The sequence below is a fragment of the Kogia breviceps genome, chromosome X, assembly GCF_026419965.1.
Source record: "Kogia breviceps isolate mKogBre1 chromosome X, mKogBre1 haplotype 1, whole genome shotgun sequence".
NCBI classification, from domain to species: Eukaryota; Metazoa; Chordata; class Mammalia; order Artiodactyla; family Physeteridae; genus Kogia; species Kogia breviceps.
In genome coordinates, this window is record NC_081330.1 from 133439169 (window position 1) to 133457304 (window position 18136).

The following is an 18136-nucleotide window of genomic DNA, read 5'->3' on the forward strand; positions in this document are numbered from 1 at the left end:
TTTTGCTACCCGGACAACTGGTATACCTCCTATGTTCCAGTCCTCTGCATGGCAGACGTTCTATTTCTTATTTCCTAGGGGTATCTTGACCATTCTCAAAACATCGCAACCTTCATTTCTCTAATTATCCAGATCGAAATGAAGGTGTTGGTGATGGCACCCCAGGTAAAATGAAAAATGTTCACTTGTGTCTCCTCCTCCCTGCCAGGAGCCCTGCTGTGTCAGTTACCCCTGTCCCCTCTCACCATCTACATTGTTTGGGGGGATGCAGCCCCTACTTGGGTTTTAGGTGAGCCCCTAGCATGCATGAGTCCCCATATCCTGTCAGTGATCAATCCTGGTGCTTCTGCTTGATGGGGGGATAGACCTCACAGTTTACAACTTGTCTCGGGCGTTTCTTTTCTCAGGGATGGAGCCCTTAAAGCCTTCTGGTCTGCAGGGAACAGTCTGCCCTCCTCAGCGGTAGGGCTTGATTTGGGGGCTCACATTCCCCGTGCAGTGTCACCCCATCGTCCTGCCAGTGATGCTGTTGTAGAGGTGAGGGGTGGGGGGAAGCTCCTCAAAGGATGTAGAAAGTGGGTACTAATGACAAGAATGGACAGAAAAGAAGCAAAACCCAGTAGCTCCTTCACAACGCAGTGCTCTCAATGTGGAACGTCAGTCTTCATGTTTCTGGTCATTTCTGCTCCTTTTCCCCCAAGGAGCAGGGAAAAATCATCTTCTGACATTTCGAAGATCCAGTAACAGTGCTCTGTTTCTGGAAGCTGAGTGTGTGGGTCCACCCATCCTTTTACCATGGGTTCGAGTTATTAGCAGTAGTGTGAGTTTTCTTCTTCTTCTTCTTTGTTTTTTACATTCTTGGGAGTGTTTCAGGCGAAAGTTAGAACAGTGTGTCAGGAATGCCTATCCAGATGGCACCGTGTTCTAGAGCAGAACTTCCAAACGCCCTGTGGCAAAGCTCCCTCGTCCCCAGTCTGTCACAGCCTGATGCCATTGGAGACAGAATAGAAAGGAATTATGAGAAAAAATACACGTAAGAAACATGCAAAACCGGAGTGCCCAGTGTTGCTTTTTTTTTTTTTTTTTTTAAGTTACTGGATTCAGCAAACAAAATGACTGTTTTTTTTTTTTTTTTAAATTTCTAAACACATCCTCAATTTCTGAACGTGTCCTCTGGCAGACTGATAACAGACAGAGCACAGGATGGGGCCTGTCCCTAGGCCACGCTGAGTAACTCTGATCCAGGAGCATGCCCACCCCCACTGTAATTTTTTAGGGAAAATATTGAAAATTTTTTTTTTTTTTTTTTTTAATTTTTGCAGTATGCGGGCCTCTCACTGTTGTGGCCTCTCCCGCTGCGGAGCACAGGCTCCGGACGCGCAGGCTCAGCGGCCATGGCTCACGGGCTTAGTTGCTCCGCGGCATGTGGGATCCTCCCGGACCAGGGCACGAACCCGCGTCTCCTGCATCGGCAGGCGGACTCCCAACCACTGCGCCACCAGGGAAGCCCTGAAAATATTTTAATAAGTACATACACTTGCTTGTCCTCAGTGGCTGTGTGACTTGGCCCACATAGATTCCATTCTCCATGCTCAAGATTATCTTGAAATGTCTCTTCTGAGTGAACACTAACATGTGTGTTCCAAACTATGTACCTTCCCAAGCGAGTACTTTTGCTGGCTCTCAGGTGTAATTATATTTAAAACTTCCTACAGAAACCACAAACTGACAAAATCCTGCAGGCATGTCTCACCCCTGAGATGTATGGCACAGTAGGTGCTGGTCCTTAGGATATGGAAGCCGTGTACTCCCCTCTGTCCCTGGGTCCTGGGACCATGGATGTTCCTGTGAACATCTTACCAAGAGCTGGGCCTGGGGAGACCCAAAGCGATCCTTCAGCAGAGCCAGCTGTGACAGTGCAAGGACCACACTGCTGCAGAATGACCCAAAAGACTGCCTTCCGCTCAGAAGGGTTGTGTGGCCTGAGTTCCCCTCTGGACCGCAGGATCGTCTTCTGAGCTCACGTGGTTGTTGGATGAACTCCGTCCCTTGAGGTTGTAGGTCTGAGGTTCTGACTGTCCTGCTGGCTCTTGAGTGGGAGCTGTTCTCAGCTCCCAGGAGCTACCTTGAAGGTCTTGCCCCATGGCCCTCTCCCAGCGAGGCAACTTATTTCTTCCAGAACAGCAGGAGAATCTCTCTTCCTCTAGTCTGCTTGCAAGAGGGAATATTATGTAATGATATAGTCATAGGGGTGGCATCCCAGGATCTTTGCTGTATAAGAGGACACAGTCCTACCCACATTCAAAAAGAGGGCATCGTCAAGGACGTAACTCATAGAGGGTCTTCTTGGCGTATGTAGCCCACGATGGACCTTCCGCTTTTCTCTAATCCAGTGTTACTTCCCAGGAGGGATAGAAGTTAACCTCTTTAGAAATCGTCTTAGCATCTGCAGTAAATTGGAGGATAACCACGCGTTTTTATCTTTCTCCAGTGGAATTTCTATATTGTGACCTGGCGTCCATGAGGTCTATTCAGCAGTTTGTCCAGAGGTTCAAGATGAAGAAAATCCCACTCCACGTCCTGGTGAATAACGGTGAGTTCTGGTGAAATCCAGAGGTTAGTTCAGACACAGACACGAGCTCTAGAGGTCCTTTGGGAAAGCGGGATTCCCAAGGAAATGTATGTTTCAGTTATTGCCACTGTTTTGTTCCACGGATGTGTTTGGCTTTCGCTATCAGAATAACCAATTTTAGGGTGTTGCTTTGAAATGATGTAAAGTGTGGTGACGTGTCCTGTGGGTTTGATACTCTGACAGGTCCACTTGGGCTAAGATGTATGTGGGACATGCAAAGGGTTGGGTGTTTTCACGAGGGTTATTTTATTAAAGCCTCAGTGTGTTTCCACGATGATCGTTATCTGGGCTCCAGACCCTCACGCCCAACTGTCTCTTGACGTCATCCTTAACAGCCAGCACGCTTCAAACGCGCACGTGGAATCCACACCTCCCCTCCTCCTGCCCGCTGGCCACCTTCAGCACAGACCACCCAGAGCCCCTCTGTCAGCCCCACTGAGCTCTTAAGAGCGTTGGAAACACGTCTGCTTTCTCACTTTCCTGCCCGTTTCCCTGCCTCTTTCTCTCTTCCGCTGCTACAGTCAACTTGTTTCATAAAAGTTCATCCAAACTCTCCACAGAGAAACACAGTGTTTCACATCTCCAAACAGTAAATATAGAGAACAAAAACCATTGCAAGCATCCTGGAAAACATTTGTGCTGGTGGAATTTAACACGTTGCTTTCAGACTTGGAGATCCAGCATATAAAGGAGGTAAATAGTTAAATTGATACAGTAGAGACTTGCCTGGCGGTCCGGTGATTAACGCTCTGTGCCCCCAATGCAGGGGGCACGGGTTCAATCCCCGGTTGGGGAACTAAGATCCCACATGCCACACAGCCTGGCCAAAAATAATTAAATTAGTTAGTTAATACAGTAAAAGGAATAGACATAAACAGTGAGTTACAGCCATTATACTTTTTTCCCAAATAGGTAAAACATGTGTCAAATTATTTGTATTTTGTTTTTTTTTTAAATGTCTTTTATTCTGTTTTTAAGATTTTCTCTTTACCAGTGTTTTTAAGCAATTTTATGGATTCATTTAGTTATTTTGGTCATGCCCCGTGGCTTGTGGGATCTTAGTTCTCCGAGCAGGGATTGAACCCGGGGCCACGGCAGTGAAAGCGCTGAGTCCTAACCACTGGACCGCCAGGGAAGTCCCAAATTATTCGTATTTTGGATGGCAGAGAAAACGAGGACCCTTGTGATTATACTGAGCTTCCCGTAGATAATCCAGGGTCATTTCCGCATCTAAACATCCTTAACCTAATCCCTTCTCCGAAGTCCCTTTTGCTGGCACCCCTTTTTCTGGGGGACCCTATGCACAAGGCCCGGGATTAGGATGTGGACAGATCTCAAGGGGAGGGAGCATCCGTCCTCCTCCTGAGGCTGTGACACTTGTCCATCTGATTCTGGCTCCCGAGAGGTACTTGCTGTCATTTCCTCACCTTTCTCTTCGTCTTGTGTATTTTATCTTTCGCCCATGATACTAGTGGGGTTGGCGTTCAGGGTCAGATAGACATACCTCCCTCTGCTCAATCCACTTGTTTAATTGGAAATTCCCACTGAAGGGAAATGCATGGGATATAAACTGTGTCTCCAAAGCTACACGTATGCATCTGTGGCTTTGATGTGTGGGTACCTATGAAACGCCTACAACTAATACCGTTTCCCTCTACTTAGCCTGGGAAAGTACTCCGCGTGTCGTTAGTGCTGGCAGCTCTTCTGGAAAGGTCCAGAATGCATTTAATGTACGCTTGATTGATATCTTTCAAGTTCCCCAAAATGATTAGGCCTTAGACCTCTTTGCAGAAATAACTGCTTTCCAAGGACGTGGCCACTTGGGACCCTCAGCACCGGGGTGGGGTTCCTTTGGTGGGTGTTAATCTGTGTCTGCCTTGATTAGAAAGAAAACATGATCAATTGCCACATGTACAGGTGAGTCGCATGGAGGGGCCGTGTCGAACCACACATCTTCTTTCCACATTAAATTTAACACCCTCGGGAATCAGTAACAGCACCATGTGCCCGGTATGCTGCCGTCGTGCAGGCTTCCTGAGGTTTTATAGACACATGCGCAACAGAACTGAATATCCACTGAGGGCCTTTTCTGCGGTTTCAGTACAGCCTCCCATCGGCCAGGAAGTAGGGGAAATTATGTATCTCAAATCTGATACCTCTCTCCAACAGATCTCTGCTTTGGGTCGACAGAATTTGAGCGGGAAATATGTCTGTAAAGCACATTTGCTGCAGTGGAGAGAGCTCTCTGGGGAGAACACCATAGACAAGATAGATCAATGTGTTCTCCATAATTCACCCTCGCCCTTAAGTTGCTGGGTTTTTAAAAAATAAATTTATTCATTTTATTTGTTTTTTTTTGGGCTGCGTCAGATCTTCATTGCGGTGCACGGGCTTCTCATCGCGGTGGCTTCCCTTGCTGCAGAGCACGGGCTCTAGGTGCGCGGGCTTCAGTAGTTGTGGCTCGTGGGCTCAGTAGTTGTGGCTCGCAGGCTCTAGAGCACAGGCTCCGTAGTTGTGGCGCACGGGCTTCGTTGCTCCGCGGCATGTGGGATCTTCCCGGACCGGGGCTCGAACCCGCGTCCCCCTGCATCGGCAGGCGGATTCTTAACCACTGCGCCCCCAGGGAAGTCCCAAGTTGTTGTTGTTGTTTTTTTTTAAATGAAAAGCACTTTAAGTAATTTTATTTAGTTTATATACAATGCTCCGTTGACTCTGCTCTGCTCTTTTTTTTAACCATCTTTTTTTTACTTGAAGTCTAGTTGATTTACAATGTTGTGCTAGTTTCAGGTGTACAGCAAAGTGACTCAGTGATACACACACATATATATGTGCTATTTCAGATTCTTTTCCATGCTAGGTTATTACAAGATGGTGAATATAGTTCCCTGCGCTCTACAGTAGGTCCTTGTTGTTTATCTACTTTATATATAGTAGTGTGTCTGTTAAGCCCAAACTCCTAATTTATCCCCCCCCCACCCTTTTTCCTTTGGTAGCCATAGTTCTCTATGTCTGCGAGTTTGTTTCTGTTTTAGAAATAATTTCATTTGTATAATTTTTTAGATTCTACATATAAGCGCTATCATATGATATTTGTCTTTCTTTGTCTGACTTACTTCACGTAGTGTGATCATCTCCAGGTCTGTCCATGTTGCTGCAAATGGCATTATTTCATTCTTTTTTGTGGCTGAGTAATATTCCATTATATATATATATGTACTACATCTTCTCTATCATTCATCTGTCCGTGGACACTTAGGTTGCTTTCATGACCTGGCTATCGTAAATAGTGCTGCTATGAACATTGGGGTGCACGGATATTTTCAGATTATGGTTTTCTCTGGATACGTGCCCAGGAGTGGGATTGTTGGATTGTATGGTAGCTCCATTTTTAGTTTTTTAAGGACCCTCCATCCTGTTCTCCACAGTGGCTGCACCAACTTACATTCCCACCAACAGTGCAGGAGGGCTCCCTTCTCTCCACACCCTCTCCAGCATTTATCTGTAGTGCCCTTGCGTTTTGAGTTAAGTCCAGTCATTCTGCGATGGTCCCGTGTTCCTTTTCTCCGCCGATTTTAAACCCCGCCTGCATGGCTCTCGGGAAGATAACGTTTCTCTGGAAGCCAGGACGGAGTTGCATTTGGACCTGGGTGGGGGGGGCTTGCTGCTGGACCCTCTCTCCACACCCTCTCTCTCCTTTCTGCAGAGAATCTCATCCGCACGTTGGCTGACCTTCAGCCCGGATTTAACTCCTCCATCCAGATCTTTCCTCTGAGCTCAGGCCTTGTTTCTGCTCAGTGCCCCAGAGGCACCTCAAGGTGACAGAACCGGTGTGGGATTCCAGAGCCCCTAAGGGACACGGGCTCTTGGGAAAATCCGTTTCCTTCCTGTTCCCAGCTTCCTTGTCCAAATTCCTTAGCTTATGGCCCCTGCCTGCCTCTTCAAAGTGAGCACCACAGCACCTTCACATCGCCCTCTCCCTGCAACCTCTGCTTCTGTCTGTCCTCACACCTCCTTCTCGGAGTCTGACCCCCTGCCTCCCTGCCATAAGGGACTGTGGAAGTACACTGGGCTCACCCAGGGTCGGCGCCCCAGGTCAACATACTTAATGTAATCATATCTGCAGACTCCCTTTTGCCAGGTTAAGGTGGCAGAGTCACAGGTTCCAGAGATTAAAACATGAACGTTTTGGGGAACATTATTCTGTCCTCCACAGAGGGATCAGGACGTGGACATTTTGGGGACATTATTCTATCGTCCTCACCCGCCTTCTCGGTGGTTCACACGCAGGAACCATACAGTGATAAACAAAAGCCCTTGACCCCCTGCCAATCATTCTCGAGCCAAGGAGACACACATTAAACAAAGACTTATTCTGTGAAATGCCTGACCCTAGAAAATGTCTCTCACGGTGTGACACAGGGTCGTGTAAAGAGAAGACGGCATCCTTAGGTGTGATTAAATTAAACCCCACGCGTGGAATTTCCCAGCCCGGACTCCTCCGAATGCCATTTTCCAAGAGTCAGAAATGGGAGTCCAGCTATTACAGGACGATTGGCTGAACTCACACGTGGTGTGTGCTCCTGCCGTGTGGTACCCTTTATCTTTCAAAATGTGGCCGGGGTTGGGCACCTTCTCGCCTCTGTGGGGTTTCTTCTGGAGACTTAGGACGGTTCTTCTCAGAACCCCATCCGGGTCCCTGGCGGGAGGAGCCCGGTTCTGTAGGACTTGGAAGCAACAGCCTCTGTGGGTTCAGACAGAAACTTCCAGGAACGATGTGCCCTGGGGCGGAGGCTATACTGGTGCCCACAATGGATGCCCACTCCCCGCGGTGCTGGGCCTGAAGGCTGTCGGATCCCTGAAAAAGAGGACCCCTCCTTTGCAGAGCCTCTGTGTCTCTTGGAGATGCCACAGGACCACAGAAGTGTGGGCAACCCCTGGACTTAGGAAGGGGCATCCCCCTCTGGTACCCAGGATGGGCGGACGGCTCCAGGGATAAATGCCCCTCGGGCCAGGGTTTTGCCAGGAGGGCCCAGCCCAGACTGACGATGGATTCGTTACCCGCCCGGGGCTCGGGGCGGACTCAGCCGATTTGGGGGAAGTGAAGGATTTTCTCATTCATCTCGTGGCTTGGTTTGTACACGAGAGTTTATCTTTGCTGTGTTCAAACGGCAGTTCTGAAGGGATGGATATTGGGGAGATTCTGAGTCAGCAGATGCCAGTGGGCTTCCCAACTACAGGACTTCTCAGAGGGGAACCCTTTCGATGGTGCTGTTGGTATCTAGGAGGGTCTGCAGGGTTTCTGAAAACGATATGCCTGGGACCCTCCTCTGGAATATTAACTTACACCCCACCCCACCCCCCGACCCCAAGGTGATTTGTTCAGAGGAGTTGGGGTACTAGGACAAACGCCTGCTCACCCATCAACTCTTAAGGAAAACAGCCCCAGCTGCGTGCCACAGAGAAGACGTCCAAGGGCCACGTCTCGCTAGACTTCGTGCTTTGCATTTCTAAAATTTATTCCTAAAGAGAGCGATCAGGATTTTTGCAGACGTTTGGTATTTCAGACGCGGAATATTTCTGCACTCGCTAGAGTGACATAAATAGAACCAGACCGCCTCTCTCTGGCTGTGGGGAGCTCAGGAGAGAAGCTGAGGATTTATCCAACCCAAGAATGATCTGCGTCCTGCCGGGCTGCTCGATATTTATCACTTATTCACGTCAGTATTGAGTTATCTCGTTTCCCATCCCTGTGCCAGAACTCGGGTGGATTTGTAACGAGCCCTCAGGACTTCTGCTTGAGCTTGTAGGAGTTCTCCCCGTAATGCGTGTGGATGTATTTCTGAAGATCAAGAATGACTGAAAATCATGTTTTTCCCTCCAAATAAATATGTCCGCGGTACCCCTGAAAAATCACAAGGATGCTTGCCTGGCCAGATAGGTAGGAACCCAGTTTTCGGTATAGTTCTTCATTCGTTCAGGAACTCGTATCCCAAGTCAGCATGGAGAACCGGGGACCAGGTACACTTAGAGCCAGTCTCGCCGGCAGTGGCCGCCATGGCCTTGGCACCGACGGGGTGGTTGAGAAAGCAGGGCCTAGTCGGGGCCCAGTTCTCGAGGGAGGGGCGCAGATGCCCGAATACTTTGCTTATTTATGTGCTCGGCGTTTCCTCCGAGAAAGAGGCGACCGGTGTGTCTCTTGGGGAACCGGTGACTCACCGTGCGGGCCTTTATCCTTGGAGGGTTGGATGTGAATATGTGTGGACCACTCCTCGTCAGCACCTTCTGTTTCTCTGCCGGGGTTTGTGTCTCCCCGAGGGAACCGCTTCCCGCCGTGTCATGCTTTCTGGGGCGCTCCTCCTGTCTTTGGGTGCAGAAGGCACTTGGGTGCTGCTTTGCCGGTGGTGGAGCTGCTTTGCCGGTGGTGGAGCTCCAAGCGGGCACTTGGGTGCTTTGCCGGTGGTGGACCGTGATTGACGTGGGGTCCGTAAGTGCCCCGGGAGTCCCTGTTCAAGGGCCTCCTCCTTCCAGAGCCCTTCCTGAGCATCCAGGAAGTGGGTCCCAAAATGCAGTGGTTTCCTAATTACCCAAATGCTCCAGCATCACTTAATTCAGGAGCTCTTTTTTTTTTAAAAAAAATTTTTTATAGGCGTACAGTTGATTTACAATGTTGTGTTAGTTTCGTGTGTACAGCAAAGTGCATCAGTTATGCATATACATGTATGCACTCTTTTTTAGACTCTTTTCCCATGTAGGCCATGACAGAGTATTGACTAGAGTTCCCTGTGCTATAGAGTAGGTCCTTGTTGGTTATGCATTTAAAATACAGCAGTGTGTACGTGTCAATCCCAATCTCCCAATTCATCCCCCACCTTCCCCCCTTGGTACCTGTAAGTTTCTTCTCTACTTCTGTGTGTCTGTATCTGCTTTGCACATAAGTTCATCTCTACTATTTTTCTAGATTCCGCATATACGTGATATCGCATGATATTGGTCTTTCTCTGTCTGACTTACTTCACTCAGTATGACCATCCATGTCCACCATCTATGTCCATCCATGTTGCTGCACATGGTATTATGTCATTCTCTTTTTTATGGCTGAGTCATATTCCATTGTGTATATGCACCACATCTTGTTTATCTGTTCCTCTCTTGATGGACACATAGGTTGCGTCCATGTCTTAGCTGTTGTAAACAGCACTGCAGTGAACATTGGGGTGCATGTGTCTTTTCGAACCAGAGTTTTGTCCGGATATACGCCCAGGGGTGGGACTGCTGGATCAGACGGTAGCTCTATTTTTAGTTTTTTAAGGACCCTCCATCCTGTTCTCCGTGCTGGCTGCACCAGTTCACATTCCCGCCAGCAGCGCAGGAGGGCTCCCTTTTCTCCGCGCCCTCTCCAGCCTCTATTATATACGGACTTTTTGATGATGGAGCAGTTTTATCCTCAGACTGTGAATGAGGATGGCTTTTAGCCACTTCGCCCTGTAAGAGGGTGACATGTCCTCCCGTCTTTGCAATTCCTTTGATTGCCCTCTGGTTTCACGGTGAGCCAATGATAAAATGGTCTCCTTTTCAGAAGGGTTTTCTGGGTGGGAGGGAGCTTGTGTTTTTGACGCACCGTCCCCGAGAGGATGCGCGCTCTTCCTGCCTTACTTTGATGTCTTTTTGGAAATGGTGCAACACAGGAGCTCCTAACCGAGTCGGGCGTTTCCGGTCCCCTGGCCCCAGGTGTCCTGGCCGTGCTTGTCGCGGGTCCCCGGGGGTATTTCTAGTGCGAATAGCTGCCGTTGGGGAAACATCCTCAGGAAGTGGTGGCGTCTCTGCCGCGGCCATGGGGCGTGGGGCGGTCCGTCCTCTGTGGTGACAGCGAGGTGACAGTGTTGGAAACACAGAATGAGGCTGAGCTGTGGACCTGTCCACACGATGCTCTAGCCAGTGTTTTCTCCATTGACTTAAGCATGATTTTGGACACGTGCTCTTTGAAGCTCGACATTTTCACTGGCCCAGGATGGGACTGTGTTCAGTACCTCTGAGCACTCAGCCCCAGCACCCGGGTCCTGCTGGGCTGACTAACACCTGGGTTCATTGCCACCCCCGGTCCTGCCTCGGATCACAGGCTCCCCTCCATCCATAGATTTTCCCCGAGGCACGTGGACACCTCCTTTCCTGGTCGCGTTCTGTAGGTGGATTCAGAACGCTCATCCCTTTTCCAGAATCTTCTGTCCTTCTTTCCGAACATTTTTGCATTCCTCTGTTGACTGCCTCGGTTGCCCGCTTGCAGACGTCTTTACTGCTGCATTTTTAGTTCCACTGACGGTAAAGTCTCTGGATTCCAAAGTAGCGGCAGACCCCAGCTCTGGAGGTAGGTTTCGTGGTCAGCCCTGGAGTGACGGTGGATTGTCTGCAAGAGTTTTCTAAGACGTTCCTTGTGTTCTGGACTTAAACCTTCATGTAGCCATTGGGCACCAGCTAGAATATACCCTTTTCTCTCTCTCTCTCTTTCTCTCTCTCTCACTCGTGTCTTTAATCTCTTTCTCTCACTCTGTCTTTCTCTCTCTCTCTCTTTGTCTTTCTCTCTCTCTCTCTCTCTCTCTCTCTCTCTGTCTTTATCTCTCTCTCTCTCTCTCTCTCTCTCTTTGTCTGTCTGTCTGTCTGTCTCTGTCTTGCTCTGTCTCTCATTCCCTGCCCCTCTCTTTTCCCCTGTAAGGCAAATAACTCTCTCTCATCCTCTCCTGATTAGGACACATCTGTTTTTTTCCCCCTCTCTATAAGGAATAACACATTGTTTATTTTTAAGTGAAAGACTTTATTTTGAATAATAATATACATATCATTCATGCCATTTACTTTGCACGGTGCGTCGCTATGTATGGAAGTAGATAGGGAAAAACATAAACGTTAGAAATACCTAAGCATGGAAATATACAGGCAAAGAAGACATTTGATGTATTTTCATGAACAAGCATCATAGGCCAGTATCCATTAGAAAAGCATGAAAACCGTGCAAAGAGTCTGCCCACATCCCAGCAGGCAAGTGCAAACAGTACACGTTACAGTTTCTTGGATGCAGAACGTATACGTTTTCTTCGGATTGGAAACATCCTACAAACCAGTGGCTTGGCTTTGCTATGCAAGGCAAAAATTATCTATAGAAGTAAAAACACTGGGGCAATTTACTGGCGGTGCACTGGTTAAAACTCCGTGCTTTCACTGCCGGGGCTCGGGTTCGATTCCTGGTCGGGGAGCTAAGATCCCAGAAGCTGTGTGGCACAGACAAAAAATTTCAAAAAACCCCACAAATACAGTGTAGAAGCCACCTGTGACGATGAGATATTCCAGGCCACAAACGTGTGTCCACTCACCAATCAAATGCAGCCATCAGCAAGCAGAGTTTCTTTTTGGCTGCGCTGTGCAGCTTTGCGGGATTTCAGTGCCCAGACCAGGGATCGAACCCGTGGCCCCTGCGCTGGAAGCGTGGAGTCTCAACCACTGGACCGCCAGGGAAGTCCAGAGCCGGTATTTTTTGATGGCCTCTTTTCCTGCGATTCAGTTCGCAGAGGCTGCTGTTTTCACGGATGGTCACTAACGAGGACGTGACCATTTGAAGCCCTGACGTGACATCAGCCCTTTATCCATTTAAAAAATACAAGTGCGGCGACGTGGGTGAACCTTTAAAATCTCTCCCTCAGCACCCGCCAGACGTTCAGTAAATATTGTTGCAGTTAGATCTGCTCCCCAGAGAGCTCTCTGGGACATTTTGCTTTAAAAATGGAAACCAGGGACTTGCCGGGTGGTCCAGTGGTTAAGACTTCGCCTTCCGATACAGGGGGTGTGGGTTCGATCCCTGGTCGGTGAACTAAGATCCCACAGGCCTTGTGGCCAAAAAACCAAAACATAAAGCAGAAGTCATATCGTTACAGATTCAATAAAAGACTTGTTATAAAAATGGTCCACCTTAAAAAAAAAAAAAATCTTAAAAAAAAAAAAAAAAAGAAAAGAAAAGAAAAGAAACCGGCGTGATTCTTCTCAGCATCTCACTTTATCGTGGGCTTAGGCGTGGGCAGGGACCCCGGGAGTTTGGGGGTCCAGCCTCCATGGGGCTGTAGCCCTCACACAGCTTCCCCGGTGGGTGAACCCCAGGAACCCCAGGCTAGACGCTTCCTGAACACGGTGGGAGGGCAGCTGGATGCATGTCAGCGATGTCCTTGCTGTTGCTTTAAAAATATGTTCCCCCCGACCATGCTGTATCCGCGCAGGCCTTGCTCAGATGGCTGTAATGATTGCCCAGCTCACCTTGAACTCGTGCTGTGCCCGGAGCGTCTTCCCTGCCGCTCGGGGTCAGTGAGTTTCTGCTAGAATCTGTCAGCAGAGCTTGTCTGCCACGACGATCCATGTTGGCACGTCCCCGGGGCCGCGTCATCGCTGCTCATGTCCTGTCTTGTGCGTTCTCGTTAGGAAAGAGGAAATACGGAGTGGAGTGGATGGAATAGGTACAGCCTTAAGGAGATCGGGGGGGGGGGGGGCGTTGCCCTTCAGCTCAGGTCACCACGAGCCGGACCACGGGTGCCCCAGCGAAAGTGAACGCGGATGAATCCGCTCTTCTGGCCCAGCGGGGTGAGATCCAGAGTCGGTGCGACCGTACCGACGTCTGGCTGACCCGAGCCTCCTGGCTGTTTTCTCTGCTGTCAACGTCCAAGCAATCAAAGGCCACCGTAAGGAGGTTGCAAGCAGCACCAGCTTCCTTTTACTAGATAAATGTTATCCTCCACTCACCGCGTGGAAGCCCGGGAAGTCACCGCGGCTTAACACCCCCAGATGCGGGCCATAAAATTCCTGCTGACCCCATATCCCCTTCAAATGCCCCTGCTCCGTGATGTGGGGCCTTTTGCAATAGATTTGGACACTTGGAAGGGCGTATCTAGTGGCTGCTGGTTTGTCCCAGGAGATGGAGCTCTCTAGCCCCGGACTTGACTGTTTCGGCGTGCACAGACCACCCCCCGATCCGAGTGGCTCAAAATAACCGTTTCCTATTTTATTTTTTATTTATATTTGTTGAAGTACGGTGGCTGTACACTATTGTATAAGGTACAGGTATACGGTATATAGCGTTTCACAATTTCTAAACATGACACTCCGTTTGTAGGTATTATAAGATATGGGCTATGTTCCCCACGCTGTACATATATCCTTGTAGCTTATTTATTTTAGGCATCATACTTTGTACCTCTTAATCCCCTTCCCCTGTCTTGCCCCTCCCCCCTTCCCTCTCCTCACTGGGAACCACTAGTTTGTTCTCTATACCTGTGACCCGGCTTCTTTTTTGTTATATTCACTAGTTTGTTGTGTTTTTTAGATTCCGCGTATAAGTGACATCCTGTAGTTTTGGTCTTTGTCTGGCTTATTTCACAAAGTATAATCTCGAGCTCAATCCACGTGGCTGCAATTGGCATTACGCCATTCCTTTTTCACGGCTGAGTAATATTCCATCGTAGGCATGTGCCGCGTCTTCCTTATCCATGCCTCTGTCTTTGGACACTTAGCTGGCTCCCATGTCTTGGCTGTTGTGAACAGTGCTGCTGTCAAAATAACCATTTTGCTTGCATTTTGGGTAGTCATAACTCTGGTCCTCCCACGGGGTTACACCCGGGCCGCCGTTGTCTGACGGGTCGTCCAGGGTGGCTTTCTCCTGTGGCGGGAAACTGGCCCTGCCCGTTGCCCGGCCTCAGCTGAGCTGGTCCACCAGATCCCCACGTGTGGTCTTCTCACCAAAACAGTGATCTTAGAACTGCCAGCCTTCGTTTAGTGAAGCTGGCTCTTCCCGGAAAGACAGAATTCTGAAAACCAGAAGCTCCGGGGCCTTTCAGAGCATGCCCTTGGATGTTGTAAGACATTGTCACTGCCACCGCGTCCGACTCATGACAGCAAAGTTCACGAGGCTGCCAGGATTTGAGGGATGCAATGCAGACTCCGTCTCCCGAGGAAACGGGTGTCAAACGAATGTGCAGGCTGGCTGTCCAGTTGCTCGGAGGCCGCTGTCCCTTTCAACCAGCCTCACGTCAGCCGAGTGCCCTGGGTGCACGGGTCTGTGCCGCGCTGAGGGCTGCCCGCACTGCAGGCACTGACAGAGCTCACTGATCCAGCTTTGTCCCACTCAATGAGGCAGTCGAGGAAACGCATCACCAGGGAGCTGTGTGCGTTTTCTCTAAATGCCAGACCTTATGTCCACTTGACAACCAAAAAGCCTGTGTCTCTCCTGGATGACTTCTGAAGGGCACCTCGACATGCTCTTCAGAAACATTTTTAAAATTAAAAAAAATTACTTATGTTGGCCGTGCCACGTGGTGTTTCGGATCTTAGTTTCTCAACCAGGGATCGAACCCACGTCCCCTGCATTGGAAGGTGGATTCTTTACCACTGGACCGCCAGGGAAGTCCAGAAACAATTTTTTAATATACCTTACTTTTTATTGACTACAAGACAGCAGTTTAGAATATTTTTGAGCCTAACATCATATAATCTCAACAAATTCATTTGACTGTGAAAATCGTAACAAAGTGTCTCATCTCAGAATGGCACAAGTTCAGAGACCAGACATGCTGGGGAATGTAGGTCTGTAGCTGAGGAAACTTATTTTTGGTTACATAGTGGTCCTGGGGAAAAAGAGAATCATAGGGTTTAGAGTTAAAATAATGGATTTTAATTCTGTAGTAACCTAAATGGGAAAAGAATTTGAAAAAGATTAGATACACATATATGTATCACTGAATCACTTTGCTGTACACCTGAAACCAACACAATATTGTTAATCAACTGTACCCCAATATAAAAGTTAAAAATAAAAAAATCATCCTTGGACCTAAAAAAAAAAAAAAAAAAAAACCAAACGGATTTTTAGTTCTAATTCTATAATTTACTGGCTGTGTGAACTTTGCCAAGACACTTGACTTCTTCTCTTTGTTGTTTTAATGGAAAGGCATTTTATTTTAAATATAGCTGTGTGAACCTGTCGGTCCCAAACTCCCAATCTGTTTTGTTCATCGAATTGTAGTGGCTGTAGGTATATTTGAACACATGCTCCGTTAAGTGCCTAAGACACGTGTAGCTCGTTTGTCTCGCGTCTGTGGCCTCTGTCCATGCGGTGCCATACTCATCGTGCTTGACAGTCATCAGCGCAGGGGATAAAGTTTCAACGTCCCGGAGGTTTCTGGGGAGAGCTGGGTGTGGAGGGAAGCGGCAAGTGTGGCCAGGATACGTGTGAGGGTGAGACACGGTACACCTGACCTCTCCCCGTCTTCTCGTTTCTGTGTCTGGAGCCCCATTTTCCGTCACGGTTCCTCTTCCATCCTTGTCTGTGGAAGCCTGCCAGCATCCTGCAGCCTCCCTGCAGCTCTGTTTTTTAAATGTTACCACCTTGCAACACCCAGAGCACTTGGCTGGCGCTGTGAAAGCCAGAGCCTGAATAAGACGTGTTCTTTGCCTCAGGAACCTCAAAACCTGCAGGGGGGATGTATGGGGTCGTGAAACCTGGGGTGGCTCCTACCCGGGACCTGAGTGTGGAGCGACATGCAGTGTGGCCTGTGTGGCCCGGGAGGGGCCTCTCAGTGCAGCTGGGAAAACTGTCCACAGATACAGTTACTCAGACATGAATGCATGTACGGAGAATGACATGTAGAAATGCATACACAGGCACATACAAATATATACATATACACACATACATATACAAATATAAAATATATACATATAGAAATACACATCCATATAAAATACACATCCACATACACATATACAAATGCATATGCAGAGAATTACATATAGAAATACCTATACAACCACATACAAATGTACATATACATGCAAATACAAATATACGTCTATACACCCATGTAAACAAACATATCAGTACATATACACATATGCAAATGCATATACCCAGAGAGGTGTATACACATGCAAGTACAAACACATACAAAAATATATATGCATATGTGCATAAAAATCATATGCATATGCAAAACAACTTGCAAATGCAAATATATATGCAAATACAAAAGCCTATGTGGATGAATATACAACTGGAAATACATGTATGTATGCATTACACATAAACATGTGCAAATGCATAATTGAACAGTTACACATAGGCAAATAACTCTGCTCATATACTTACAAACATGCACACATATACACATGCATATGCATGTGTTATATGCAAATGCAGACATTCATGCAAGTACATAACGTGCATCTGCAATGCAAATTCAGACATGCATATACCATATATGCAAAAGAAAACACATGTATAAGTTGATAAGCATTTATAAACACATGTGCATGTAAATACACACACAAACGCATAAACGTGTATAAATGTGTGCATGTGCACATGTGTGCAAATGCATATAAACACGATACACACATGTATACACGGACATATGCAAATGCATCTAGAATAAGCATACGAATACACACAGAATTACATGCATGAATAAAATGCACACACACACACACACACACAGAGGCAGGCAGTATGCACGCACACCTAGACGCACACCTAGACACACACGTACAAGCCCGCTGGCTGCTCTAGGAGATGGAACCGTATGGGCCGGGCACGTGTTCTGCCCGTCACCTGTGTCCTGGCCTCTGTGGGAGGGACTTAGGGACAGGGATTTAGATGACCTCTGCCCCCCACCGGAGGGCAGGCCTGGGTGTCCCAAACTGACGGTAGAACGCACGGAGCCCCAGGACACGCTTCACAAATGTGTTTATGGACCAACGGCTGACAGGCCGGCTGGGGCCTGCGGTGGGGACGTTCCCCAAAGGGCGCCTGAGGGATGAATTCACTTCTGGGGTTCGCCTGAATGAGGGGCTGCTGTGGCAACGTGGGTTTGGGGAGCAGGGCTCCGTCCACCCGCCTGTGGACCCTAGGACATGGCCGGTGTCCCGGCCATGCGGCCCATGCCTCAGACCAGGCCCCTGGCATCTGCGGATGGCTGTCCCCATCCAGAAGAGTGACCGGCCCGGGGGACGCTGTTGGGTGACTCAGGACAGTCTCACTTTCTGGGGGGGGGGGGGAGGGTCCTGCTGTTTTGTCATCATTTACAAGCTCGGGCCATGGAAGGGCAGAGTCCGAGAGCAGGAAGGGGTCTCGTTGGTCTTTTGGCATCTTCCCCGCCGTGTACGGAGGAGGAAACTGAGGCAGGAAGGTGGGCCAGCGGCCGGGACCAGAGCCACCCTCCTGGCACCGGGCGGGCGCCCCATCCACCTGGGGGTTAGCGCCGCCACCCTGTCCTCCCTCCTCCCGCCCCGCCTCACTGTCCGGCGCCTCCTGTGTCCCCAGCCGGTGTGATGATGGCGCCGCCACCCTGTCCTCCCTCCTCCCGCCCTGCCCCGCTCCGCCCCGCCCCGCCCCGCCCCGCCCCGCCCCACGCCGCCCCGCCCCGCCGCACTCCGCCCCGCCCCGCCCCGCTCCGCCCCGTCTCACTGTCCGGTGCCTCCTGT

General features: G+C 49.1%; 1 protein-coding gene across 3 annotated transcripts in view; it reads left to right on the plus strand.

Moving 5' to 3' along the window:
- Positions 1-18136, plus strand: part of DHRSX (dehydrogenase/reductase X-linked) — a 285141-nt gene that overhangs the window by 133992 nt on the left and 133013 nt on the right. For all 3 annotated transcript variants that reach the window (XR_010838592.1, XR_010838593.1, XM_059050689.2), the window contains exon 4: positions 2492-2593. Coding sequence is in view for 1 of the 3 variants with exons in the window: in XM_059050689.2 (XP_058906672.1) it covers positions 2492-2593 (102 nt within the window). In the remaining 2 variants the exon portion in view is untranslated. The remainder of the gene's footprint in view (positions 1-2491; positions 2594-18136) is intronic.